At 34.5% G+C, this 24,509-nt stretch overlaps 1 protein-coding gene and 1 non-coding gene across 2 annotated transcripts; one reads left to right on the top strand and one right to left on the bottom strand.

Annotated features, from left to right (window-relative positions):
- Positions 1–2,808: 2,808 nt before the first annotated feature.
- LOC107894574 (uncharacterized) lies at positions 2,809–3,770 on the bottom strand. Its single transcript, XM_041084747.1, has 3 exons — positions 3,590–3,770; positions 3,199–3,488; positions 2,809–3,078 (listed from the first exon to the last, which is right to left on the bottom strand). The coding sequence occupies exons 1-3, from the start codon at positions 3,768–3,770 to the stop codon at positions 2,809–2,811; spliced, it is 741 nt and encodes a 246-aa protein (XP_040940681.1).
- Positions 3,771–21,780: 18,010 nt separating this feature from the next.
- TRNAT-CGU (transfer RNA threonine (anticodon CGU)) lies at positions 21,781–21,852 on the top strand. The gene has a single exon. It is a non-coding gene; the product is annotated as a tRNA-Thr (tRNA).
- The last annotated feature ends 2,657 nt before the right edge of the window (positions 21,853–24,509 follow it).

Consider the following 24,509-nt stretch of genomic DNA (forward strand, 5'->3'; position numbering starts at 1 on the left):
AAGGTTTGGGCATTCTTCCTGAAGTAGAAAAGTGAAGTGTTTTCCACGTTTAAGGCTTGAAAAACTATGATCGAGGAGCAGACAGAAAAACAGATTAAACACCTCCGTACAAATAATGACTTGGAATTCTATTTTGATGAATTTAATGAATTGTGCAAATAAGAAAGGATTGTGGAACACTTGACAGTTCGTCATATGCCACAGCAAAATGGCATTGCAGAATGGATGAATAGAATAATCATGGAAAAGGTTCGATGTATGTTATCGAATGCTTGTTTACCGAAGTCGTTTTGGGCTGAAGCAGCCTCTACCGCATTTTTTTTATTAACCGATCTCCGTCCATTACAATTCATAAAATAACTCCACAAGAGGTATGGTCTGGTAGTCCTGCTGATTATTCTAATTTAAAGATTTCTGGGTATCCTGCATATGCTCATGTTGATAATAGGAGATTGGAACCTAGATCCATTATGTAACACCCCAAACCTGGCCTGGATATTATGGCCGAATCTGGCGATGTCACATGAGAGAGTTTTCTTAGAAACCATTTCAAATCAGGAAAACCGTTCAAATTGTTATCTTTTCCGTAGTCGAAGATCATGTAACAGTCAAATTGTTTGAAAACATTTCTTTATCGCGAAGCTTTTGAAACCAATTATTTATTTGTTTCCAAAACTCTTAGTTTATTTTACGAAAACCATACTTGGGCATTGTAGCTTATAATCCATGCTCGCGGTTCAAAAACCCAAATTAAAAACCAAAAGTCCAGGTCCAAAATTACATCAAAATATTCCTAAAATAATGAATAAGACAAAAGCAGTAAGTTTATAAACCAAATGTATATGAGCTTCGTCATCGTCTTGTCCTCCACTACACCGATCTACCTACTGCTAGGGATTACCTGAATAGATAAAATAAATAAGGGTGAGTTTTCACAGACTTAGTGTGTACATCCCCACAGTTTAGCATGCAAATAGACAAATAACAGAATACAGTCATAACTCAGGTCTAAACCCTTTTACAGGATTGGTGTAGGCCTTGGCCCACTTTAAAACAGAATCAGATACAAACTTAGGGCCATAGCCCATTTTAAATATAGCATGCATAACAGATCAGAATAACAAAACATGCCTACCAACCATGCACACCCACTCCGTCCAACCCAACACACCATGTGGGGATAAAATCGACCCACCCATCCCTGCACACCAAATATGGGGATAAAATCGACCCATCCAACCGTACACACCATAAAGTATCGTAATGCGGCACATGTCATAAATATGCAGCTTAACTACCAGATAATAGGCTTATGAAGCCTTTAGATACTTCTTTCACTTCATCAAACCCACCCCGATGCAATGCATCATACAATACGGTATGGTAATAATGCAGATAGACAGTTCATACATTAATTTCGGAATAGTTCAGATATTCATGCTAGGTATACATGCTAACACATACATCACAACATCATATCATAGAATAGGGCTCTAAGTAAAGCTTACTGACCCTATGACAGGTCACAGTCGACTTGGGCGACCTGTGCAACCTTATAGAACCTTTCAAAAAAAAAAGGGCTCACACGACCATGTGGCCTGCCCGTTTGGGCCCACACGCCTGTGTGGCCCACACACTCGTGTGGCCCACACGGCTCAAATTGGCCACACGGCCTGGCCCAAATTCCCACACGCCTATGTGGTTCACCTATGTGGGCCCATATGCTCGTGAAGCCCACACGGCCTCACCAGCCATCACACAGCCGTATCTGTCGCACCCGTGTCGCACGCGCATGGTCTGGTTCGTCGACCACACGCCCGTGTACTACCACACAAGTGTGGCTTTGACAGAGACAAAATGCTTTTCGACTTTGGTCGAATATCATTTTCTGTGTAATCGGAGTACACACCTGGTATCGTTTCGAAGCTAACGCAACCATGAGCACACCAGAGCCTAATATCGAAGAGCACGTCACTTAGTTAGTCACCTAAACCGAGTCACAAAGAATAAGCAAATCTTTAAAGTTAACGACGACCTTACCTCTAACGAACAACGGCAATTCCTCGCTAATTAGAGCACCATTTTAGTAGTCCACAACACCTTGATTGTCTCCTAAACATAAAACACCCTCTTAACAACCCAACAATCATAAAACAAAACTCAACGCACCCTTACCCTTACCGTATTTGCGTCAAACGCAGAGATGAGTAGAGATGATGGAAAAGGGCCAAAAACTAATAATAGAAAGAAGTAAAACCGGAAGCAAATAGGGAATTTTTTGCTGAAAGAAAAAAAAGTAAATAAATATGGAGAAGGGGAAAATTACAGAGAAATTCGGCAGAGAGGGAAAAGTAGAGTATTTGGGTAACTCCTAAATCCCTTGTTTTGCTCCAACTAAACCTCAGCTGTAGCAAATACTCAGAATCCCAAGCCAACTCAAACATTCCCGCGGCATTAGCAGCAAAAATACTGCCTCAACTCAGACTCGAACCCAAGACCTCCCTCACACCAACACTCCACTTATCCATCAGACCAGCAGGCCCATTCTTGTATATTTTAATAAACAAATACTCATAAGCGTAACAACCAAAGACAAGGCCTTATTCAAATAAAAACCAAAATTTTTCCCAAGCTAAGGCTTGAACTTGGGACCTCGCACACACACCCAGAACACTTAACCACTAATGCAGATACAGACTACTGTGTCATATTCTAACAGAATTAGAAATATATATTTTGGGACGTTACAACTCTACCCCCTAAAAGAAAATTTCGACCTTGAAATTTACCTGATCAGAATAGGTGAGACTACTGCTGTCGCACAGGATCCTCTGGCTTCCAAGTAGCCTTCTGAGTGCTATGATTCCGCCACAGCATATTCACTGAGAGGATAGATTTCCTACGCGAAACCTTAATGTCGTGATCTAGGATTTGAACCGGCTCCTCCTTGAATGTTGGATCTGGTCTAACCTCAATTTCCTCCACAAGCATAATGTACGTAGGATTAGAGCGATAGTGTCTTAACATCGAGACGTGGAACATATCGTATATGTGATCTAACTCCAGAGGTAGCTCCAACTGATATGGGACTGGCCCTACTCACTTCAGAATCTGGTACGGCCCAATAAACCGAGTGCTCAGCTTGCCCTTGCGAACGAACCTCAAAACCTTCTTCCATGGCGAGACCTTAAGGAAAACCATGTCCCCCACAGAATACTCGATGTCCTTCCTCTTCAAATCAGTATAGGACTTTTGTATATCAGAAACCCCTTTCAGTCGATCTCGAATCAAGCAGACTTTATCCTCAGTCTCAGATAGCAACTCTGGACCCAGAACACATCGCTCAGCCAACTTAGTCCAACATAAGGGAGTGCGACACTTACGACCATACAGTGCCCTGTAAGGTGCTATCTGTATACTAGACTGATAGCTGTTGTTGTAAGTGAACTCTGCTAATGGCAGGTACTTCTCCCCACTGCCTCGGAAGTCTATAATGCAACCCTTCAACATGTCTTCCAGTATCTAAATCACCCTATCTGACTGATAATCTGTCTGAGAATGGAAAGCAATGTTAAAGTTAATTTTGAACCCAAAACATCATAAAGCTTCTGCCAGAACCGAGACGTAAAACAAAGATCCCTATCAGAAATGATCGAGACAGGTATCCTCTGTAACTTTACTATCTCAGAAATGTACAGTTTGACCAACTTCTGTAAGGAGAAGTTTGTCCTATCAGGAATGAAATGTGCAGTCTTGGTCAATCGGTCCATGATGACCTAAACAAAATCCTTCTTAGTGGGTGTTAGAGGCAACCCACTAACGAAGACCATCGTTACTCGCTCTCATTTCCACATCAGTATCTTAACTGCCTGCAGCAAACCTGAAGGTAACTGATGCTCAGCCTTAACCTATTGACAACAGCAAGCAACAAAGTCAGTAACTTTACGTTTCAACCCTGGCCACCAGTACAACTCTCGGAGATCTCGGTACATCTTGTTCCCACCGGGATGCATAGCATAGGGGATGCTATGCGCTTCCCTTAGAATAAACTATCTTAACTCATCATCATTTGGTACACAGATCTGTTCTTGAAAACACAATACCCCGTCGTTATTAATTCCAAAATCCGTAGTAACCCTACTCTCAATCTGACAGAACCTCAACTCAAGAGACTTATCTCCCACCTAATAATCCTTGATCTGATCAATCCATGTTGATTTTACTTGTAACTCAACCAATAAACCCCTATCGTTGAATAGACTGAGTCGAGCGGACATCGCTCTTAAATCGGCCATAGCTTTATGGCTTAGAGCATCGGCCACCACATTGGCCTTACAAGGATGATACTCAATACTGTAGTTATAATCCTTAAGCAGTTCAACCCATCGACACTGCCTAAGGTTCAACTCCTTCTAAGTGAGGAGATACTTGAGACTTTTGTGATCAGTGTAGATAGTACACTTCTCACCATACAGATAGTGCCTCCAGATCTTCAGAGCAAAGACCACTACTACCAACTCCAAACCATGCGTCGGATAATTATCCTCATGAGTTTCGAGCTGATGAGATGCACATGCAACAACTTTACCGTCTTGCATCAGGACACAACCCAGACCCACATGTGACACATCATTGTATACCACAAAGTCTTTACTGGTTTCAGGCTGAATCATAACAGGTGCCTGAGTTAATACAGTCTTGAGCTTTTCAAAGCTCTCCTGCTGTGCATCAGTCCATACGAAAGGAACTCCCTTACGCAGAAGCTTAGTCATCGGAGCTGCGATCAAAGAGAACCCCTGTAACACCCTTCGCCCGTATCTCTTGCCAGAATAGGGTTCGAGGTGTTACCCGACTTAAACTCAATCAATCACACAAAAACTGTGCCGTAAAATTTCAACCAATTTATAACTTTTCTTTTCACATGCAATCTGTCCCATATATGGGCTTACGAGGCCCAAAACATACCTCTAGGGTGGTTCGGGACCCAACCGAAACTCATGAAAAACTTAGAAAATCTCTTGCATCAAAGCTTCACACGTCAGTGTGGGTATAAAGCACACGTCCATGTGCTACTACCATGCATACAAACTTGAAAAACTTAGGTGCAAGGGACACACGGTTGGACAACATGCCCATGGGGGCAGACCATATGCCACACACGGTCTAGACACACGCCAATGTGTCTGCCCGTGTGGACAATTACAAGGCTATTTTCCAAGCCATTTGTCACCCTTGCAACATGTGCACATATACTTATCCAATAACATACAACATGGCATAAATGAGCTCTTAGACATCTACAAACATTATGCTCAAGTCATTTTATTATGCAATAAATACCATAGAATTTGCTCACATCACAAGAGATAGTATCATACATATATATCAATAAACATTTAGGTCCACAACATCATTAGCCAACATAGGCCAATTCACATGGCCAAAACACTTTATCAATACAAGCCAACACCTTTGGCTAGATTATAATATCACATACTCAACATTAAAACCCTATACATGCCATAGACTCGAAACACTAGGATTTTCTTACACCAATAGCGTGAACTCGGCAGTGTGATAATATCTCTGATGGCCTCCAACCCGAGCAAACCTGGCAACCCTAGAGAACATGGGAAAGAAGGGGGGTAAGCTTTACGCTTAGTAAGTTCTTAAGAAAACAATTAGCAGCTCATTTATATGTTTTATCAATGTTTACAACATATACTCAAGTTCACAACAAGCTGTCTTCCTGAGCAACAGTCACTAAATTATTTATAACTGGAGCTAAAAAACTCCAAATCAATTGATGTTAATTATCCCTGAAAATAGACTCATATATCTTCTATCCATAAAATTTTCAGAATTTTTGGTTTGGCCAATCAATACCAGATTTTTCTTAAAGTTTCCCCTATTTTACTGTTTGACTAATCTGACCACTCTTCACTACGAGTCCAATTTCTCATTGTACAGAATTCAAAATATGTTCTCATTGATTTCATTTGAAACTAGACTCATAAATGAGTCTAGTCATATAAACTTTATCTTATAAGAATTTTTTTACAAATTATAATGATTTTCTAAAAACAGAACAGGGGACCCCGAAGTCATTTGATTCTGTCTCACGCCACTTCAAATATCTCATTATCAGCAATTCTTTTGCTTACACAGTTTCTTTTATAAGAAACTAGACTCATTAAGCTTTAATTACATAAGTCTAACTCAACTCCCACAATTTATGGTGATTTTCTAAAATCATGTTACTGCTGCTGTCCTAAGCAGATTTATTACAAATTTACTCTTTCACACATTCTTTGCATTCATATTATTTAAACATGTATATCACCAACCAATTTCATCACATATCTATACTTTTACTTAAGCATAATACAATACATCATGCTCAATGATTCGTACACAACCATTCAAATTAGAAATTATAAGGTGGTTCCGCACATAGCCCACCCTTATCGATAATTTACGATGGTTTTACCCTTACTCACATATATGACATAGGCATTTTCACCTATGCTTCTCAATTCACATTCGTGATTCAATTCCAATCGATCTAACATGCATAAGTACAAATCGCATACCTAGCCAACTTAATGTATTGAATGTTAACACAAGGTCTTATAGTTGAACATAAACATGAAACCATTTCTCATATGTTCGATTCACATCAATCATCAAATTCATTTAATTCACATGTGCATAATTAGGTTGTTCGTACCTGAATAATTTACTTTACAGAATGAATCCACATATCATATTAGCCCATAGTCTTATAGCACCACACTTTTAATAGTTCACTGGCAATTTGCCTGTTAGGTAATAACCTGATTTCATCACGGCCATAAGCCTGCTAGACCTTTAAGTCTGAATTCATTCACCGACATTTTGCCTGCTAGGCTTGAAGCCCGATATCATTTCACCGGCATTATAGCCTGTTAGGCCTGAGGCCCGATAGGCCCGATATTATCTCACCGACATTATAGCCTGCTAGGGCCGAAGCCCGATATCATTTCACCGGCATTATAGCCTGCTAGGCTCGAAGCTCGTATATCACATTTCGATAAACAATTCACCTGTTCTTTCACACTTTCATAACTTATACTTCAATTACGTATAACTGAAACATATATCTATGAACAAAGATTTTCATCCTTTCAACCACATAGGGTTTAATTTCCACATTGGAACACATATCTTAGTACATCATTTAATAGTATCAAAGTCGACTAGATATGCTAGTCACATACGGCTCATAACTTTAATTTAATATTCATTCAACACAAAGAACATATGTATATATATACATATATACAATCAAACATTTCTTAATTATGATTATTCAACTCTTAAGCATATAACATGATCAAACACAAACACTTAAGAACTTACCTTGGATTTTATCGAATAACTACGGATTGACTAATCGACTAGTTTCGCTTTCCCTTTATCCAAAATTGGCTCCTTATGCTCTTGAGCTTGAATTAAACAAATTTAACTTATTGTTAATCAACTAATCAAGCATTGTATCATGAGTATATTCGGCTTTCACACATTTTAAACATAGTAATAATCATGCACATTAAAATCAAAGTGCAATTAATCCCATACACAAAAATATACGACACTTCATTTCCATCTACTTATATACACGTATCACATAAGACCATTTCATACTTTCTATCACCTAAATAAACAACAAATTTTCCAATTAATTTCTTAAGTCCACATTTAGCATCTATATCCACAAAAACACATTAGCCGATTACTATAAATCATCTAAACATTTTTCACTTAAATCACACATACATATCACGCTAGCACATAACACCATGATTTTGTCCTAATTTGGACAGCCAATAATTTATAGTATTACAGCAGCATATTAATTAGCTAAGCACCATAAATTTGTCCTAATTTGGACAGCCAATAATTTACAGCATTACAGCAGCAAATTAATTAGTAATAAACTATCTTAAGTTTAATTTTAACTCCCTCATGCAGTAACCGAACAGCATGCAAGTTAACTTCCAACATTCGGTCAAAGCATTTAAATAAAAGAATATGCATGCTAAATTTCCAGCATTTGGACAACATTTCAACTTGAAATTTTCCAGCTTTTCACCTTCAATATTTCGAATATTCAAAAGCAAAAAGAAGAATACAACTAATCAATTAAAATTTTTTAACATAATTCAAGGTATATGTTCAACTGAACATTCATGTTAACTCATAATCAATAAGGTATTAAGTAGAAAATAAAAACATTATTAGCATGCATGCTATCTACATACAACAACCATTCAACTTCCATCTATTATCAACCCTCAACACACAAAACATCAAAAACAACATCAAAGAAATATAAACATCCATGACCGAATGTCATCTTCATCAATTTAAAAAAATTTTGCCATGAGCTAACTTCTATACTTGATGACCACTCCAAATATACAAAGATTTTCAATGAAGGAGCATTAAACATACCTTAATCTATACATTCCCCATATCTGAATGCCTTAGCTTCATTTTCTCTTCTTTTCTTTATGGTTTTCGGCAATAATTGGGAGAAAGGATGGGTGTAACTTTGTTTTTATCACCATTTTCTATTATAAAAATTCATATTTCATCCTATTAATCTATTAAACATTTAATTCTTTAATATAAAAGACATGAAATGCCCATCATCCACTAACTATTATAATGCTAAAATAAAATGCATATATTATTTGCACCATACTTAAGTTATAATATAAAATGCACATATTGCTTACCATTCCCATCATGGCCGGCCACTACAACTAAAGTGGGAAGTTTGACATGCAAATCCTTCTATTTTGCACTACAATTTATTTGGCCATTAAAAATTAACCTATCACATTTTCAAGAATTTTCTCATAAGTCCTATTTCAAAATTTCACTCACAAATGACAAAATTAAAGCATGAAATTTTCACACATGCACTTTCACATATAATAACCACAAAATATAACATTTAATTATTTTTGTGACTCGATTTTGTGGTCCCAAAACTACTTTTCGACTAGGGCCAAATTAGGGTTGTCACAACCCTCTACGAATCGTTGATAATATCTTGCCAACTCTAGAAAACTGTGGATTTTCGACACATTCCTCGGCTGTTTCCAATTCAACACAGCCTCAATCTTACGAGGATCCACATGAATCCCTTCAGTAGAAACCACGTGCCCTAACACTTCGTGAACTTCGCATACAACTATTTCTCTCGTAAAGTCTACAGAACTACCCTGAGATGCTCATTGTGCTCTCTCTCTGACTTAGAATACACCAAGATGTCGTCGATGAACACCACCATGAATCGGTTCAGATAAGGCTGGAACACAAGGTTCATCAAGTCCATGAATGCCGCTGGTGCATTAGCCAACCCAAAGGGCATAACTAAGAACTTGTGATGTCCATACCGAGTCCTAAATTCCGTCTTATGCACATCAGCCTCCATGACTCTCAAATGATGATAACTTGATCGCAGATCAATCTCAGAGAACACTAAAGCCCCTCTGAGCTAATCGAATAATCCGTCTATCCTCTGAAGTGGGTACTTATTCTTGATTGTCAACTTGTTCAACTGACGGTAATCGATACACATCCTCATAGTACCGTCATTCTTCTTAACAAATAGAACAGGTGCTCCCCACGGAGACACACTAGGACGAATAAGCCAAGAACGCTTCACACCCCTTCCTTACTAGCTTCTCTACCCTCAATGCAAATATCGCATTAGTCAAACAGTCTCAGCGTTCCCCAATCACGACCACCTCATTATCCCCCTCGGTCTTGAGAACAACCCTTTTCGTAGCACAGTCCAGACTCACCCGATGTTTAACCAGCCAGTCCATGCCTAAAATTAAGTCGAACTCCCCAAATAGAAGCTCCATCAGATCAGCTAGAAATACAGTCTCTTGAACCTCTAACGGAACGTCTCTAAACAGTTTACTAACTCCAATAGACTGCCCCAACGTACTCACCATTGCCATTTCACTAGAACTGCTTTCAAACGACAACCCCAAGGTCTCAGACACCATACTAGCTACGTAAGAGTGTGTAGAACCTATGTCTATCAATGCAAAGTAAGGTACATTAAATATTAAAAACGTACCCGTGATAACGTCCGGAGCATCTCTGTCCTCACGGCGATGTACAGCATAAACCAAAGTAGGCCGCCTCGCCTCAGTTAGCCCAACACCTCTGCCTGGTGCTCTCTGCCCTCGGCCCATGCCATTACTACACCAAGCCTGACCACGGCCCTTAGGTGGCTACTGAACTACCCTCGGCGACTGTGCATTACAAGAACCCGCAGCTTGCACCTGATCAGTCCTCAGTGGACAATCTCTGACACGATGCTCAGTTGACCCATATCTTAAACATGCCCCAATAGTCTTCCAATACTTGCCTGGATGGTGTCTACCATAGTGCCGACACAACGCCACCCCCGTAGGTAAAACAGTAGGCCCAACTGTCATGAGCCCATCAGACCTGGCCTTTTTCCTAGGCCTCATCCTAGAATTCGAAGGCTCTGCATCCTTCTTAGCTTTCCCTATGACTTGGTTTTGACGCTCAGTGCGTTTTACTTCTTTTATGATCTTCGCATTCTCAACCAATTCAGAGAAATCCCACTCCCCCTGAGGAGCTATCAAAACTCGCCGACTATCACGGGGACCATCCTCAAACCACAACAGCGCTTATACTCGGTCACCACTATGCCCCTCGCATAACGGCTCAGTCTTAGAAACTCGGCCTCATACTCGGCCACTGAACGATCTCTCTGAGTAAGATTAAAGAACTACCGCCTTCGAGCATCGATATAACTAGCCTCTACATATTTGCTCCGGAAAGTCGTCTTAAACAGATCTTATGTCAACCGATTAGGCTGAGTGCCCTCTTTAACCGTCAACCACCACTAATATGCTTCATCGCGAAGTAGTGAGACAGCCTCCTTAAGCTTCTACTCAGCAGTAGAATTAAGATCGCCAATGATGCGTTCTATGGCCTCCATCAAGTACTCGACCACATTAGGAGCAACTCCAGCGATGCCTCTGAATAACTCTACCCCATTGGACCGGAGTTGTTCTGTAACTAACCCACGACCCCAGATCCAGTTTTGGGCCCAGCAACCCTCTCCAAAATCGGTGCATGGCTTGCGACAATGCGTCGTCCCCAAGCGCACGATCATGAGACCCAGTCCCAGATCCAGTCCTAGTACCAGCGGACACCGGCGTCTCACTAGTGTCCAGATTCGAAATCATATCAGATTCGAAGGACTCAGCTCGAGCCCTTCTACGGCCCCTACCACAGCCCCTAGTACCCCGTCCACGAGTACTACGTGTGTTCATCATAATTTTGAATTAATCTGTATTAACTATTTTATGCAAATCAGTTTACAGTTTTGATATTTATTAACAAATATTTTATGCAGTAAAGTTATCAGAGTATTCAGAGTCTATTATCGCAAGTTGCAGTTTACTACGGTTTCCAGTTTACACTACCTAGAATGTTTCAATAAAGTTTACTACCTACAGTAGTTTCATAGCATACACCAGTATTTTCAACAAATCAAAACAACATTTCAATATATTCTAACAATGCTTTCTGACAATTCTAAATAGAGTTTTCAAAACTTACAAGATCGGCATCGAAGACTCGGCGTACCACTATTTATCAAAAATTAATTCAAATTATTTCTCAAAAACTATTCTTTTTACAACCCAAATCCATAACCGAGTTTTGCAACCTGGCTCTGATACCACTAAATGAACACCCCAAACCCAGTCTGGACGTTATGGTCGAATCTAGTAATGTCACATGAGAGAGTTTTCTTAGAAGCCGTTTCAAATAAGGAAAACCATTCAAATTGTTTTCTTTTCTGTAGTCGAAGATCGTGTAACAGTCAAATTGTTTGAAAACATTTCTTTATCGCGGAAGCTTTTGAAACCAATTATTTATTTATTTAAAAAACTCTTAGTTTATACTTGGACGTTGTAGCTTATAATCCATCTTTGCGATTCAAAAACCCAAATTAAAAACCAAAAGTCCAGGTCCAAAATTACATTAAAATATTCCCAAAATAATGAATAAGACAAAAACAGTAAGTTTATAAACCAAATGTATGTGAGCGTGGTCATGTCGAGTCCTTCACTGCACTGATCTGCCTACTACTGGGGATTATCTGAACAAATAAAACAAATAAGGGTGAGTTTTCATAAGCTTAGTGTTGTACATCCCTACAGTTCAGCATGTAAACAGACAGACAACAGAATACAATTATAACTCGGGTCTAAACCCTTTTACAAAATAGGTGTGGGCCTTGGCCCACTCAGAAACAGAATCAAATACAAACTTAGGGCCTTAGTCCATTTCAAATATAGCATGCATAACAGATTAGAATAACAGAACATGCCCACCAACCCTGCACACCAACTCCGTCTAACCCAACACACCATGTGGGGATAAAATTGACCCACCCATCCATGCACACCAAATATTGGGATAAAATCGACCCATCCAACCCTACACACCATAAAGTACCATAATGTGGCACATTTCATAAATACGCAGCTTAACTGCCAGATAATAGGCTTATGAAGCCTTCAGATACTTCTTTCACTTCATCAAACCTACCCCGATACAATACATCATACAAAATGGCATGCTAATAATGTAGATAAATAGTTCATACATATATTTCAGAATAGTTCAGATATTCATGCTGGGTATACATGCTAACACATACATCACAATATCATATCACAGAATAGGGCTCTAAATAAAGCTTACTGACCCTATGACAGGTCACAGTCGACTTGGGCTACATGTGCAACCTTACAGAACATTTCAGAAAAATAGGCTCACAAGCCCATGTGGTTTGCTCGTGTGCGTCCACATGCCCGAGTGGCCTACGCAGCCCAAATTGGCCTTGGCCGTGTGGTTCACATAGCCTGGCCCAAATTCTTACACGCTCGTGTGGTTCATCTGAGTGGGCCCACACGCTTGTGTGACCCATACGGCCCAATTGGCCGAGTCTGTGTCTCACACACGGCCTCGCTAGCCATCACACGGCTGTGTCTGTCCCGCCCATGTCGCGCGCACACAGCCTGATTCATCGACCACACGCCTATGTACTGCCACACGACTTACCACATGGGCGACCACACACTCGTGTGGCACCGACAGAGACAAAATACTTTTCGATTTTTGCCGAATATCTTTTTCTGTGCAATCAGAATAACCTGGTATTGTTTTGAAGCTAACGCAACCACAAGCACTCCATAACCTAATATCGAAGAACATGTCACTTAGTTTGTCACCTAAACTGAGTCACAAAGAATAGGCAAATCCAGAAAGTTAACGATGACCTTACCTCTAACGAACAACGGCAGTTTCTCATTTATTAGAGCGTCGTTTTAGCAGTCCACAGCACCTTGATTGTCTTCTAAACATAAAACAGCCTCTTAACAACCCAACAATCATAAAAAGAAACTAAATGCACCCTTACCCTTACCGTATTTGTGCCAAACACAGAGATGAGTAGAGATGATGGAAAAGCGCCGAAAACTAATAATAGAAAGAAGTAAAATCGACAGCAAATAGGGAATATTCTGCTAGAAGAAAAGAAAGAAAATAAATATGGAGAATGGGAAAATTGCAGAGAAATTCGACAGAGAGGGAAAAGTAGAGTATTTGGGTAACTCCCAAATCTTTTGTTTTGCTCCCACTAAACCTCAACTGTAGCAAATACTCAGAATCCCAAGCCAACTCAAACACTCCCACGTCATTAGCAGCAAAAATATTGCCTCCACTTAGACTCGAACTCAAGACCTCCCTCACACCAACACTCCACTTATCCACCAAACCAGCAAGCTTTTTCTTGCATATTTTAATAAACAAATACTTATAAGCCTAACAACCAAAGACAATGCCTTATTCAATAAAAACCAAAATTTTTCCCAAGCTAAGGCTTGAACTTGGGACCTCTCACACACACCCAGAACACTTAACCATTGAAGCAGATACAAACTTGTGTGTCATATTCTAACAAAATCAAAAATATAAATTTTGGGGCGTTACACATTAAATGTATTTTTCTTGGTTATAAGGTTGGTGTTGAAGGATATAAGTTTATGGTGTCCTAAAAATAGAAAAGTTGTGATTAGCAGAGATGATATTTTTGTTGAAACTATTATGTTGTCTAACTTACCTCTTAAAGACTCTTCCAATAAAGACTAGCAAAGTCCAAGCATACTTGTAAAGCAGGCGGAACTACAGATTGATCCAGAATTTACAACAAAGTCTACTCCTTATGTTAGCATAAAAACTCAAAAGTAGAGTTGCTTCTTCATGACAATATTCTATTACTAAGAACAGACCTAAAAAAGAAATTAAACCTCTAAAGAGGTACACCGAGGTTGATCTAGTTGCTTATGTTTTAAATGTGGCTAAAGATATAAATGCAAATTAAGAGTATCTACTTATTCTGAGGTAGTTAGCTATGAAGATTCAAGAAAGTGGATGTTTTTTCATGCAAGAAGAGATGGAATTGCTCCATAAGAACAGAACATGAAATCTAGTAAAGCTTCTTAAGGGTAAAAAGGTTGTTCGTTGTAAATAGGTGTTCAAGAAGAAAGAAGAGACCTTAGAAATTAAAAAATCCATATACAAAGTAAGGCTGGTTGCAAAAGGTTATAGTCAAGTTTTAGGTGTAGACTTCATAGATGTGTTTTCTCCTATTGTGAAGCATAGTTCGATTCGAGCCTTGCTTGGTATTGTGGCCATGTATGATTTGGAGTTTAAACAATTAGATGTAATAATAGCGTTCTTATATGGAGAACTTGAGGAAGATATTTACATGTAACAACCAGAGGGTTTTATAGCCTCAGAAAAGAATGACTATGTTTGTTTGTTGAAAAAGTCCCTTTTATGGAGTGAAACAGTCACAAAGGTAGTGATACAAGAGGTTTGATTCTTTTATAACTACTCATGATTTCAAAAGAAGCAGTTTTGACAATTGTGTTTATTTTAAGAAAACAATTGTGTTTATTTTAAGAAAAACAGTTATGGTTCTTTTATGTATCTACTCATTTATGTTGATGACATGTTGATAGCAGCCAAAGATAAAGAAGAGATAAGAAAGGTCAAAGCCCAACTTAGTAAAAAATTTTAGATGAAAGATTTGGTAGCAGCAAAAAAATACTTGGGATAGAGATTCTCAAAGATAGAAAAACATATAAATTGTACCTAAGTTAGAAATGGTACATTGAGAAAGTTCTTCACAGGTTCAATATATAGAATGCCAAGCTTGTTAGTACTCCATTAGCAGCCCACTTCAAACTTTCATCGGCTTTATCTCCGTGTTCAGATGATGAGATTGACTATATGACACGCGTTCTATATTCTAGTGCAATAGGATCTCTCACGTATGCTATGGTTTGCTCACATCCAAATTTATCATCTGCAGTTACTACAGTTAATAGATACATGGCAAATCCTGGTAAAGAACACTGGAAAGTAGTTCAGTGGATTTTCAGATACTTACGAGGTACTACTAATGTTTGCTTACAGTTTGGAATAACTAAAGATGGAGTCATTAGGTATGTTAATTCTAATTTTGCTGGAGACCTTGATAAAAAAGATCTCTCACCGGGTATGTCTTTACTATTGGAGGTTGCACAAACAGTTGGAAAACCACTTTGCAAACTACAGTTGCTTTGTCTACTACTGAAGCTAAGTACATGGCAATTACCAAAGCTTGTAAAGAAGCTATTTGGTTAAATGGACTCTTTGGTGAACTCAGTAAAGACTTTTAGATAGCACATTATTTTGTGATAGTCAGAGTGTGTAACGCCTCTAACCCGTATCTGTCGTCGGAAAAGGGTTTCAGAGTATTACCAAAACATTTAGAATATTTTTCAGATAATTCCTGTAAATTACTATTCATCTACAGGGATAATTCAAAACTTCCCTTAATTGGACCCTTGAGGCCCAATACGAGCATTAGAATCAAGTCAGGACTTAATCGGAAACTCATAAAATTTTTCGCGACATTTCAAGAATTTTCCAAGGTGTAAGGCTCACACGCCCCTGTGGTCTAGGGACACGCCCATGTGGTCGGGCCGTGTACTACACATGCCCATTTCCCTAACCCATGTAACTCTCTAACTTTTAAGGCATGAAGAAATTGAAGTCATACAGCCAAGTCACACGCTCGTGTTCTAGGCCGTGTGGCAAATTTTGTTTTTGAAATTTAGGTGTAGTTTTCACACAGTTGTGTAACACGTCTATGTTCAAGGCCGTGTCAACCACACGGCTAAGACATACGCCCGTGTCTCTGTCCGTGTGCCCAATTCTGAGCATTTTGTTCTCATTTTTAAGATACAGGGAACACACGGCCTAACCACATGCCCATGTTACCAGGCCATGTGTCACACACGATCTAGACACACGCCCGTGTGTCTGTCCATGTGGACAAAATGAAGTCATTTCTAGATTCATTTCTCACCTAAAATTTCACCCAAACCTGCACTTGAAACATACATCCAATACCAACCATTCTAAGCATTCAAATTAAACAATTCTATCATTCATCATGGCATACCATTACATGCATATGTGTTTATAAACTTACCTTGGATTAACTTAGGCATTAACATCATTTGATCACATATACTTGACATATCACATATGAATATATCATAATAACCTACTTAATCATACCAAAATAAGCTATTACTAGCCATTCCAATGGTTAGGTTACAAAACACCATTTTTATGCCACTAATGACCAAGTTGTCCTATACATGCCATTATACCAAAATGATTTTACTATGTATACCCAAAATAAGCTAGTCGATAGTGTGACGATGCTCCAATGATCTTCCAACCTTCGCGAGCTTTCGAGCACTATAAAACAGGGAAAATAAAATGGAGTAAGCATTACATGCTTAGTAAATTTGTATAACGGAAACTAAACTTACCAATCCTGTTATTTAAATCTAAGCATACAATATCATGTTTTTCATCCATTAGCAAAATTGCCTAAACACATGCAATCAATCAAACATGTTAGTCACCAAAATCTTCTTATCAATAAAGTAAACATAGAATAGCTCATCATGCAATATTCTTTCAAGTCATTATCATTTCATCTCATAATTCTCATGCCATGTCAAGAGTTTTATGTCAGTTGAATCATTGAAATTTCGATGGATGCTCAAGTAGTACACTCGAGGTGTAAGATTCAATAATTCGTCAATTCTTATTTGAGGGTACCCATTAGGGCACTTAATCAAGGAACACACTCTCGAGCCACATATCGTATAATAGGATTACCAGTCCAGGCTAAATCATTTATATAACATAAGCTCAAAAGAGCTCAATTAGGATTACCAGTCCAAGCTAAACCCTAATCGGAACGTATGCTCTAAAGGTATTATATTAGGATTACCCGTTCGGGCTAAATCCTTTCTATAACAAGGTCAATAGGATTACTCTTCCGAGTTAAATCTCGTTCGCAACAAATGCAGGACCTTATTCGTTTCGGGAAAGCACATATATTAATCGGAATTCAATGTTCAATCAGGACTTAACCCTTTTTCACCATATCAAGCATGTATTAAATTTCTCATTATAACATTCAAGTAATGTACATCAATATAATCACATTCCATACGACAAAACATTCAATTAAACATATTTACATGCCCGATTAAGTTACACGAACTTACCTCGACACTTGTTCGCGTATAAAATCTACTAATCCGAAACCTTTTCTTTTCCTCAGTCTAACCTCAAATTTGTGTTGTCCAGATCTATATAAATAGCTTTAATCATCAATTTCACATATTTCATATTTATTTGGACTCAATTTACGTCCTAGGCAAAATTACCATGCCCCTAACTTTTCCATAAATTTCAATTTCGTCCCTAGGCTCGAAAAATGAAACTTGTGCAATTTACTCCCTATTCCAAGCCTAATCAAAATCCCATTACAAAATCTACAGCACATGTATTCATAAAATTTCAGAATTTTTCTTCAATTTCACAAGTTTACATTTTAGTCCCTAAATCATGTTTTCATCAAAAATCACTTTGTAAAAGTTGTTTATCTATCAACAACCTTTCATTTTCTACCATAAATTTCTAATGTTCAGCGTATGCATCCATGAACCAAAATTCATACCTTGATAATTTTTCAAATTAATCCTCCAAATAGATAAATTAGACTATTATGGTTTCAAAAATATCAAAATTACTAAAAACGAGACAAGGAAACTTACCCAATTAAGCTTTGAAAGTTTCTTCTCTCTCTCCTAGGGTTTCCATAAAATTTTGAGGTTGAAGATGAAAAAATAAGATGATATTTCTTTTTATCATCTTTTTAATTAATTAATTATTTCAATTTCCACTTTATTTCATACTTTTTTCTAATTTTTCCATGGATAAGTCACCAAAAATCTACATACTCTTTCTTTAATGATCTAATTACCACATAAGGACCTCTAGTTTTGAATTCCATAGCTATTTAATCCTTATAGCTACTAGGATTCAACTTTCGCATTTTATGCGATTTAGCCCTTCTCGTAATTAAACACTTAATCGATAAAATTTTCGTATTAAAAATTTCACACATGTCTATCATAATACAGACCATATAATAAAATAAAAATAAAATTTATTCTCGGGTCAGATTTTTAGTCCCGAAACCACTGTTCCAATTTCACTGAAAAATGGACTGTTACAGAGTGTCATCTTTCTTATGAATGATCAAATGTTTCATGAGAGAACAAAATGCAATGATGTTTGGTAGCATTTTGTGTGTGATATTATTGCTCATGGTGATATTGTTGTGAGCAAAGTTAATACTCATGATAATCCTATAGATATGATGATCAAGTCACTTCCTATAACCAAGTTCGAGTATTGCTTGGACTTGGTTGGTGTTCATTGTTGAAGAATACCCTTAAGGGGTTTTGTAGAAGATGTGGAGAACTTGTTCGTTGAGAATTCGTATCAATGTGGAAATTGTTAAAGTTGTGTGACCCAAGTTTTAAGAGATTGCCTGCAAGTAATGTTAAACAAAAATATTTTCCTTTTAGAAGATTTAGTATTTATTAGTATAATATATTTAGCATTTATTAGCATAATATATTTGACATTGATTAGAATTAGGTTTTTTCAACCTATAAATAAATGTAGTTGAAACTCCTCTTGTATGGTTCGAATTCAACATTAATGAATTTTCTTCTCATCTGCCCGTAGTTTTTTCCCGAAAGGATTTTCACGTAAAATCTGTGTGTATAATTTTTTTTTGCTATCTTTTTACATTGTTACTATCGACGTTCAATTTTTAACATCGAGTTTAATTTTAAATATTTATTTTATTTTAAACAGTGAATTTAGTTGTTTTATTTAAAAATTTTATATAAAAATTATTTATCACTTTAAAAAATAATTTTTAAGTCGATCAATTCGTGACACAATCTCAATTAAAAGTTTTATAATAGGATAGATTAAAGGAATGGGGTGATGCAATTCCTTATAAAAAAATAATTTTTAAGACATTTTTTTAATTTAGTTACTGTTCAATTAACTTGTAACACCCACTCAACTCTAATTTGATAAGTTGTTGAAAAAAATAAATTAATAAAATTTTAAAAAATAATTTTTGAAAAATGAAGATACGTGAAACATATGCCATTTTTGTTTTCATTTGCATGGGAAATGGAAAACATTGAAAAAATATGTTTCATTGAAAATCATAAAAATAATTTTTAGCAAATAAAAATACGTGAAAAATTAGAAAACAATAAAAATTATTTTCATTGTTTTTAGTTTTCACTAAAAATGCTTTGTAAAATTAAAAATGGTGAAAAATTTTAACTTTTAACTAAATTGATTCTTATTCAAATTCATACAAACATAAAAATATTTTTTAATATTTTTCAAATATTAAATATGTTACAATGGTTTGAATCCATTTAAATATAAATCTTTTTATTTTATTTTATTTCATATGTTTCTATTATACAGAACTAGTTACCAAACATATTTTCATTATTGAAAACAAATTTCTATTTCTATTTATTAAATGCTTTTTAAAAAAATAAAAAATAAAAACTATTTTCTAAAAAAATGAAAATAAAAAATATTTTTAAAAATCAAACGACACCCAATATTCCCAATAATTTAATTTTTCAAACACCTTTAATAATCCATAATAAAAACCACTTGATAAAATTGTTTCCATAAAAGTGTGACAATTTATCAATAGATGAACAACTACTTATTAATTAAAGGAGAATAATTTTATTTTTTTTTAACATCATATATATTACAATGTCTAAAAGTAACTGTTGAGATTATCTTTTAAATATTTGTGAAACGTTATGAAATAAAAATAATATTTTTTTATAAAACAAAATAAGGTATTATATATATACTATTATCTAAGTTTTGATTAATTTGTGGCACCAATTCAGTTAAAAAAATTATAAAAATATTTTTCTGTAATTAAAATAAGTTATATTATTTGAGGGTACTTTAATCTTTTTTATATTTTTAAGAGGGCCAAAATAAATTTTATTTGTGGTGAGATTTGAAATCATGTCAATTGCATTAGTAAAACCTTAAATTTATAGCTCAATCAAATATATTTTTTTATAATTTTAATTTTATTATTCACACTTTATTACCTCTATCAACTATATATATATATAATATTGTTGATTTAGTTGATGTCTCAAATTAACTCGAACCCAACTCAAGATTGATGACAACAGTGATACAAATTGTAGTGCATTTATTATTATTATGATGTATTTACGTGTTTAAATTTCATTTTACTCACAATTTAATCTATTCTTTATTTTAATATTGTACATATTTCATGTGCTATTATTAATTAATTTTAAACCATATATTTCATTATTTATTGGATGTTATTTTTAAACTAACATCTACATTTTAAATGTATAGTTGCAATATGCATATGTGTGCGATGGAATTTCTAGAATTAATAATGCTGTTGATTGAATTGTTGTCATAAATTTTTATTTGATATTATTTCTAAACACATCTTTGTACTCTAAATACATGATTTTCACACACTTATTATCTTTTGTCATATTTTAAAATGGAAAGTATCCAAAATATATATATATATTATTTTTTAAAACGGAAATAATCCAGGAGATAAAATAAAATAGACAAGTTAAGAAATTTAAAATAAACAAATATTGTTTTGATTCCTAAGTCCTAACTATATATTTTTAAGTAGGCACAGTTGTATTTTTATACAATCGCTTCTACTTGTATCTATTTTTGGGAGGGGACCAATTAGTTTTGTAGTTATTGGTAGCCAATTTTGGTATTCTTATTATTAAATATCTTATCAAAATTTAAAGCATTTTTTTTATGATGCTAACTATTAAATATTTTTAATACAAAAAATAATCCGGAATAAATAAATAAATAACTAGGTATATAATATTTTATAGATTTTACGTTCAAAATTTTGATTTTGTTTAAAATAATTTAAAATGTTAAAAAATATGGGTAAAATGATAATAAAAAAAACTCATATACTAAATAATCCAATTATATCACATAATTAATTTGAAGTAATTTATTAAACATATTTTATAACTTAAATAAATTGTTGTTGAATAGAAACTTGGAGTTTTTCTGACACCTCAAAGTATTAACCACTTATATTTTTTAATATCAAAACCCTAAATAAGAACTGCCTCCGTAGCATAGTGGTAGTGCGTTCGCTTCGTAAGCGAAAGGTCGCGAGTTCGATCCTCGCTGGGGGCTGTTTTTAATTGTTTTACCTTTGTGGGACAGGGGTTCAATCAGCGCCGAGCTCCTCTTATCTCTTTCTCTTTACTATCTTTACCAATTACTTTCGAGCCTTCCACATTCGGCCTTTAAAATAAAATTGAATAGGTTTAATTTTGATTTTGGTCCCCATATCGTTGATTAATCTCGAGATTTAGTCTCTTTAATTTAATTTTGACAAATTTTTGTTCTATTGTGATTAGTTAATGGTGAAAAGTGAGATTCGAAATATTGAAGTTGAGCTTTAAAAAAATTGAAATTATTGGTATAATGTTGAAAATTGTTGTTCATACACACATATAATCAATTGTGTACATTTAAAAAAAATGAATATATACATTTATTTTTATATTGAAATAAGATAATTGTTTGTGTATGTAATACACAACATAAAATGGTGTATAATTTTAATATTTATTATTATTGAGTGGAATTTAAGCTACCGATTAGCAAAGTTCAAGTATTTAAATATCATACTTTATAGATCATGAGCTTGATTAAACTTTTTATTTATAGTGCCTTCTTTGTTTTAATCAAAATGTGACCGTTGATATTTTAAAATTAATTTTGTTTTAAATCTTGATTTTAATTATTTAATCAATTAAATTTTATAGAAAATATATATTTTAAAATTATTCATTGAAAGTTTTTTTCTTGACAATGTATATCTTTTTTAAAATCTTAATTCATAATTGTTCTTTTATTAGAAATAACTTATGGAAAATAGATTGATTTTCTATGTTGGAATAATTTTGTATAAAATGATTTTCGTTATTTGGTAAGTTTTCTTGATATTATTTTTTAACAACATAAATATATTTGCTACAAAATATTATAGTAGTATTTTTTTTGACAATTAAAAATTATTTTATAATAATAAATATCATATTTAAATTAATAATAAACAATGTGTAATTAAAACTTAATTAAAATCACATGTATAATAGTGAATAGTAACATATTATAATTGAAAGAGATAAATGAAGCTAAGAATGATATAAACGATTATTCTTATTTCTATAATTGAAATAATCATTTTTATGCTATAAAACATTTATTATTTAAATATTTATAATATGCAGTATATATTTATTATTAAAATATTAATATAATTATTTTTAAATAATATATTAAGAAAATTATCTAAAACTCAAATTTATAATTGTTAAATTTTATTATTAAAATAAAATTAAATAATTAAATAATTAATTATATTATTAAATATAAATAATTAAACATGTATGCTTAGTAATATTCAACATTATATTATTTGATATTAATATTTTAATATTTTTAAAAATTAAAATAAAAATTATTAATATAATAACATTAAGTTTGATTCGAGTTCATTTTCATATAAATAGGAGTGAACAATCAGTTGGTTCAACCGGTTCGATTTAAATAATCTAAAAATCGACTTAACTGATCATATTTTTCTAGAAATAAAAACTGACCTTATAAATAAAACCAAATAAATCAAGCCGTCGTTGATTGATTCAGTCAGTTAACCGACTTAATTGACATTACCATGTTTCTTTAGTATTGGGTTTAATTTTTAGCTAGGTTTGGTGTTTAGATAATATATTTAGGCATATTGAATTTATTTTAGGTTTGGGTAATCTATTTGACTAATTAAACCATTTTAATTGACCTTTACAACCAACCTAAAATCATAACTAAATAAATTGACCCGACAAAATCAAAATCAATTGACTCAACTTTTGCACACCCCTATATAAAAATAAAGTTACTCATAAAGAATTTTTTTTTATTTTATAAAATGACTTATGATTTTTAAATGGGCAAGTCAATTTAAAGGAAAATGAGCTTATTTTGTATTGATATGCAAGTTATTTTTAATTGACTAAATTATTTTTAACAAAACAAACACAGAAAAATGTAAAAAGTAAAATATTTTTTGTAAAATAAAGGCATTTTAAAATCAAAATATAAAAAAGTTAATGGGATGGAGAAAATATATAAGTTGAATATTTTTTAATAGAAATATAAAATTTTATCCTCTTCATATATATACTAAAAACCCTTTCACCCATTTCAGAAACTCACCTCCTCTCTCACTCATTATCATTTAAATCAACCATGTTTTTGTTAATTTCAGTTTCACCCACATCAGAATTATATAAAAATAAATATTAACTTGTTTTTTACCCATGCATCTTAAAAATTGGAGTATTTTTCTATAAATTAATTTATGCTGAAGTAAATGTAAAACAAAATAGAATTATGTTAACAAATTTTAATTGTTTATATAAGGACAAAACATGGAATCAAAATAAATCAGATAAAGTATATTAAACAATATCAATATATTAAGTACTAACAATTGAGTGTTATTAATAAAAAAGTTTTTTTTAACATTAATTTTATTATTGGTTCTTATCATATCTTCTCTTTTTGATACAATATCTAGAGTTATCCATAATCCCTCTCCAACCCTTAGATAGGAGGATAATGCGCTTTAGCGCGCTTAAACTCACGCCCTCCTACACTGACAACAATACCAATGTTGTCACATCCCATGTTTTTAATTATTTTCTTGCTAAAATAAAAATAAGAAGTAATGTGGTAAAGTGGTTAAGAGCTTTAATTAAATCTTATAAGTCTTGGGTTTA

The sequence above is a fragment of the Gossypium hirsutum genome, chromosome A13, assembly GCF_007990345.1.
Source record: "Gossypium hirsutum isolate 1008001.06 chromosome A13, Gossypium_hirsutum_v2.1, whole genome shotgun sequence".
NCBI classification, from domain to species: Eukaryota; Viridiplantae; Streptophyta; class Magnoliopsida; order Malvales; family Malvaceae; genus Gossypium; species Gossypium hirsutum.

What these genes read in the sequence shown, in the direction of transcription:
- LOC107894574 (XM_041084747.1), bottom strand. Translation starts at nt 3,770, where the DNA reads ATGGACCGATTGACCAAGACTGCACATTTCATTCCTGATAGGACAAAC. An exon ending in GAAGCTTTATGATGTTTTGG is followed by an intron (nt 3,489 to 3,589) that starts GTTCAAAATTAA and finishes GTTGCATTATAG; the next exon opens with ACTTCCGAGGCAGTGGGGAG. An exon ending in AGTATTCTGTGGGGGACATG is followed by an intron (nt 3,079 to 3,198) that starts GTTTTCCTTAAG and finishes GTCCCATATCAG; the next exon opens with TTGGAGCTACCTCTGGAGTT.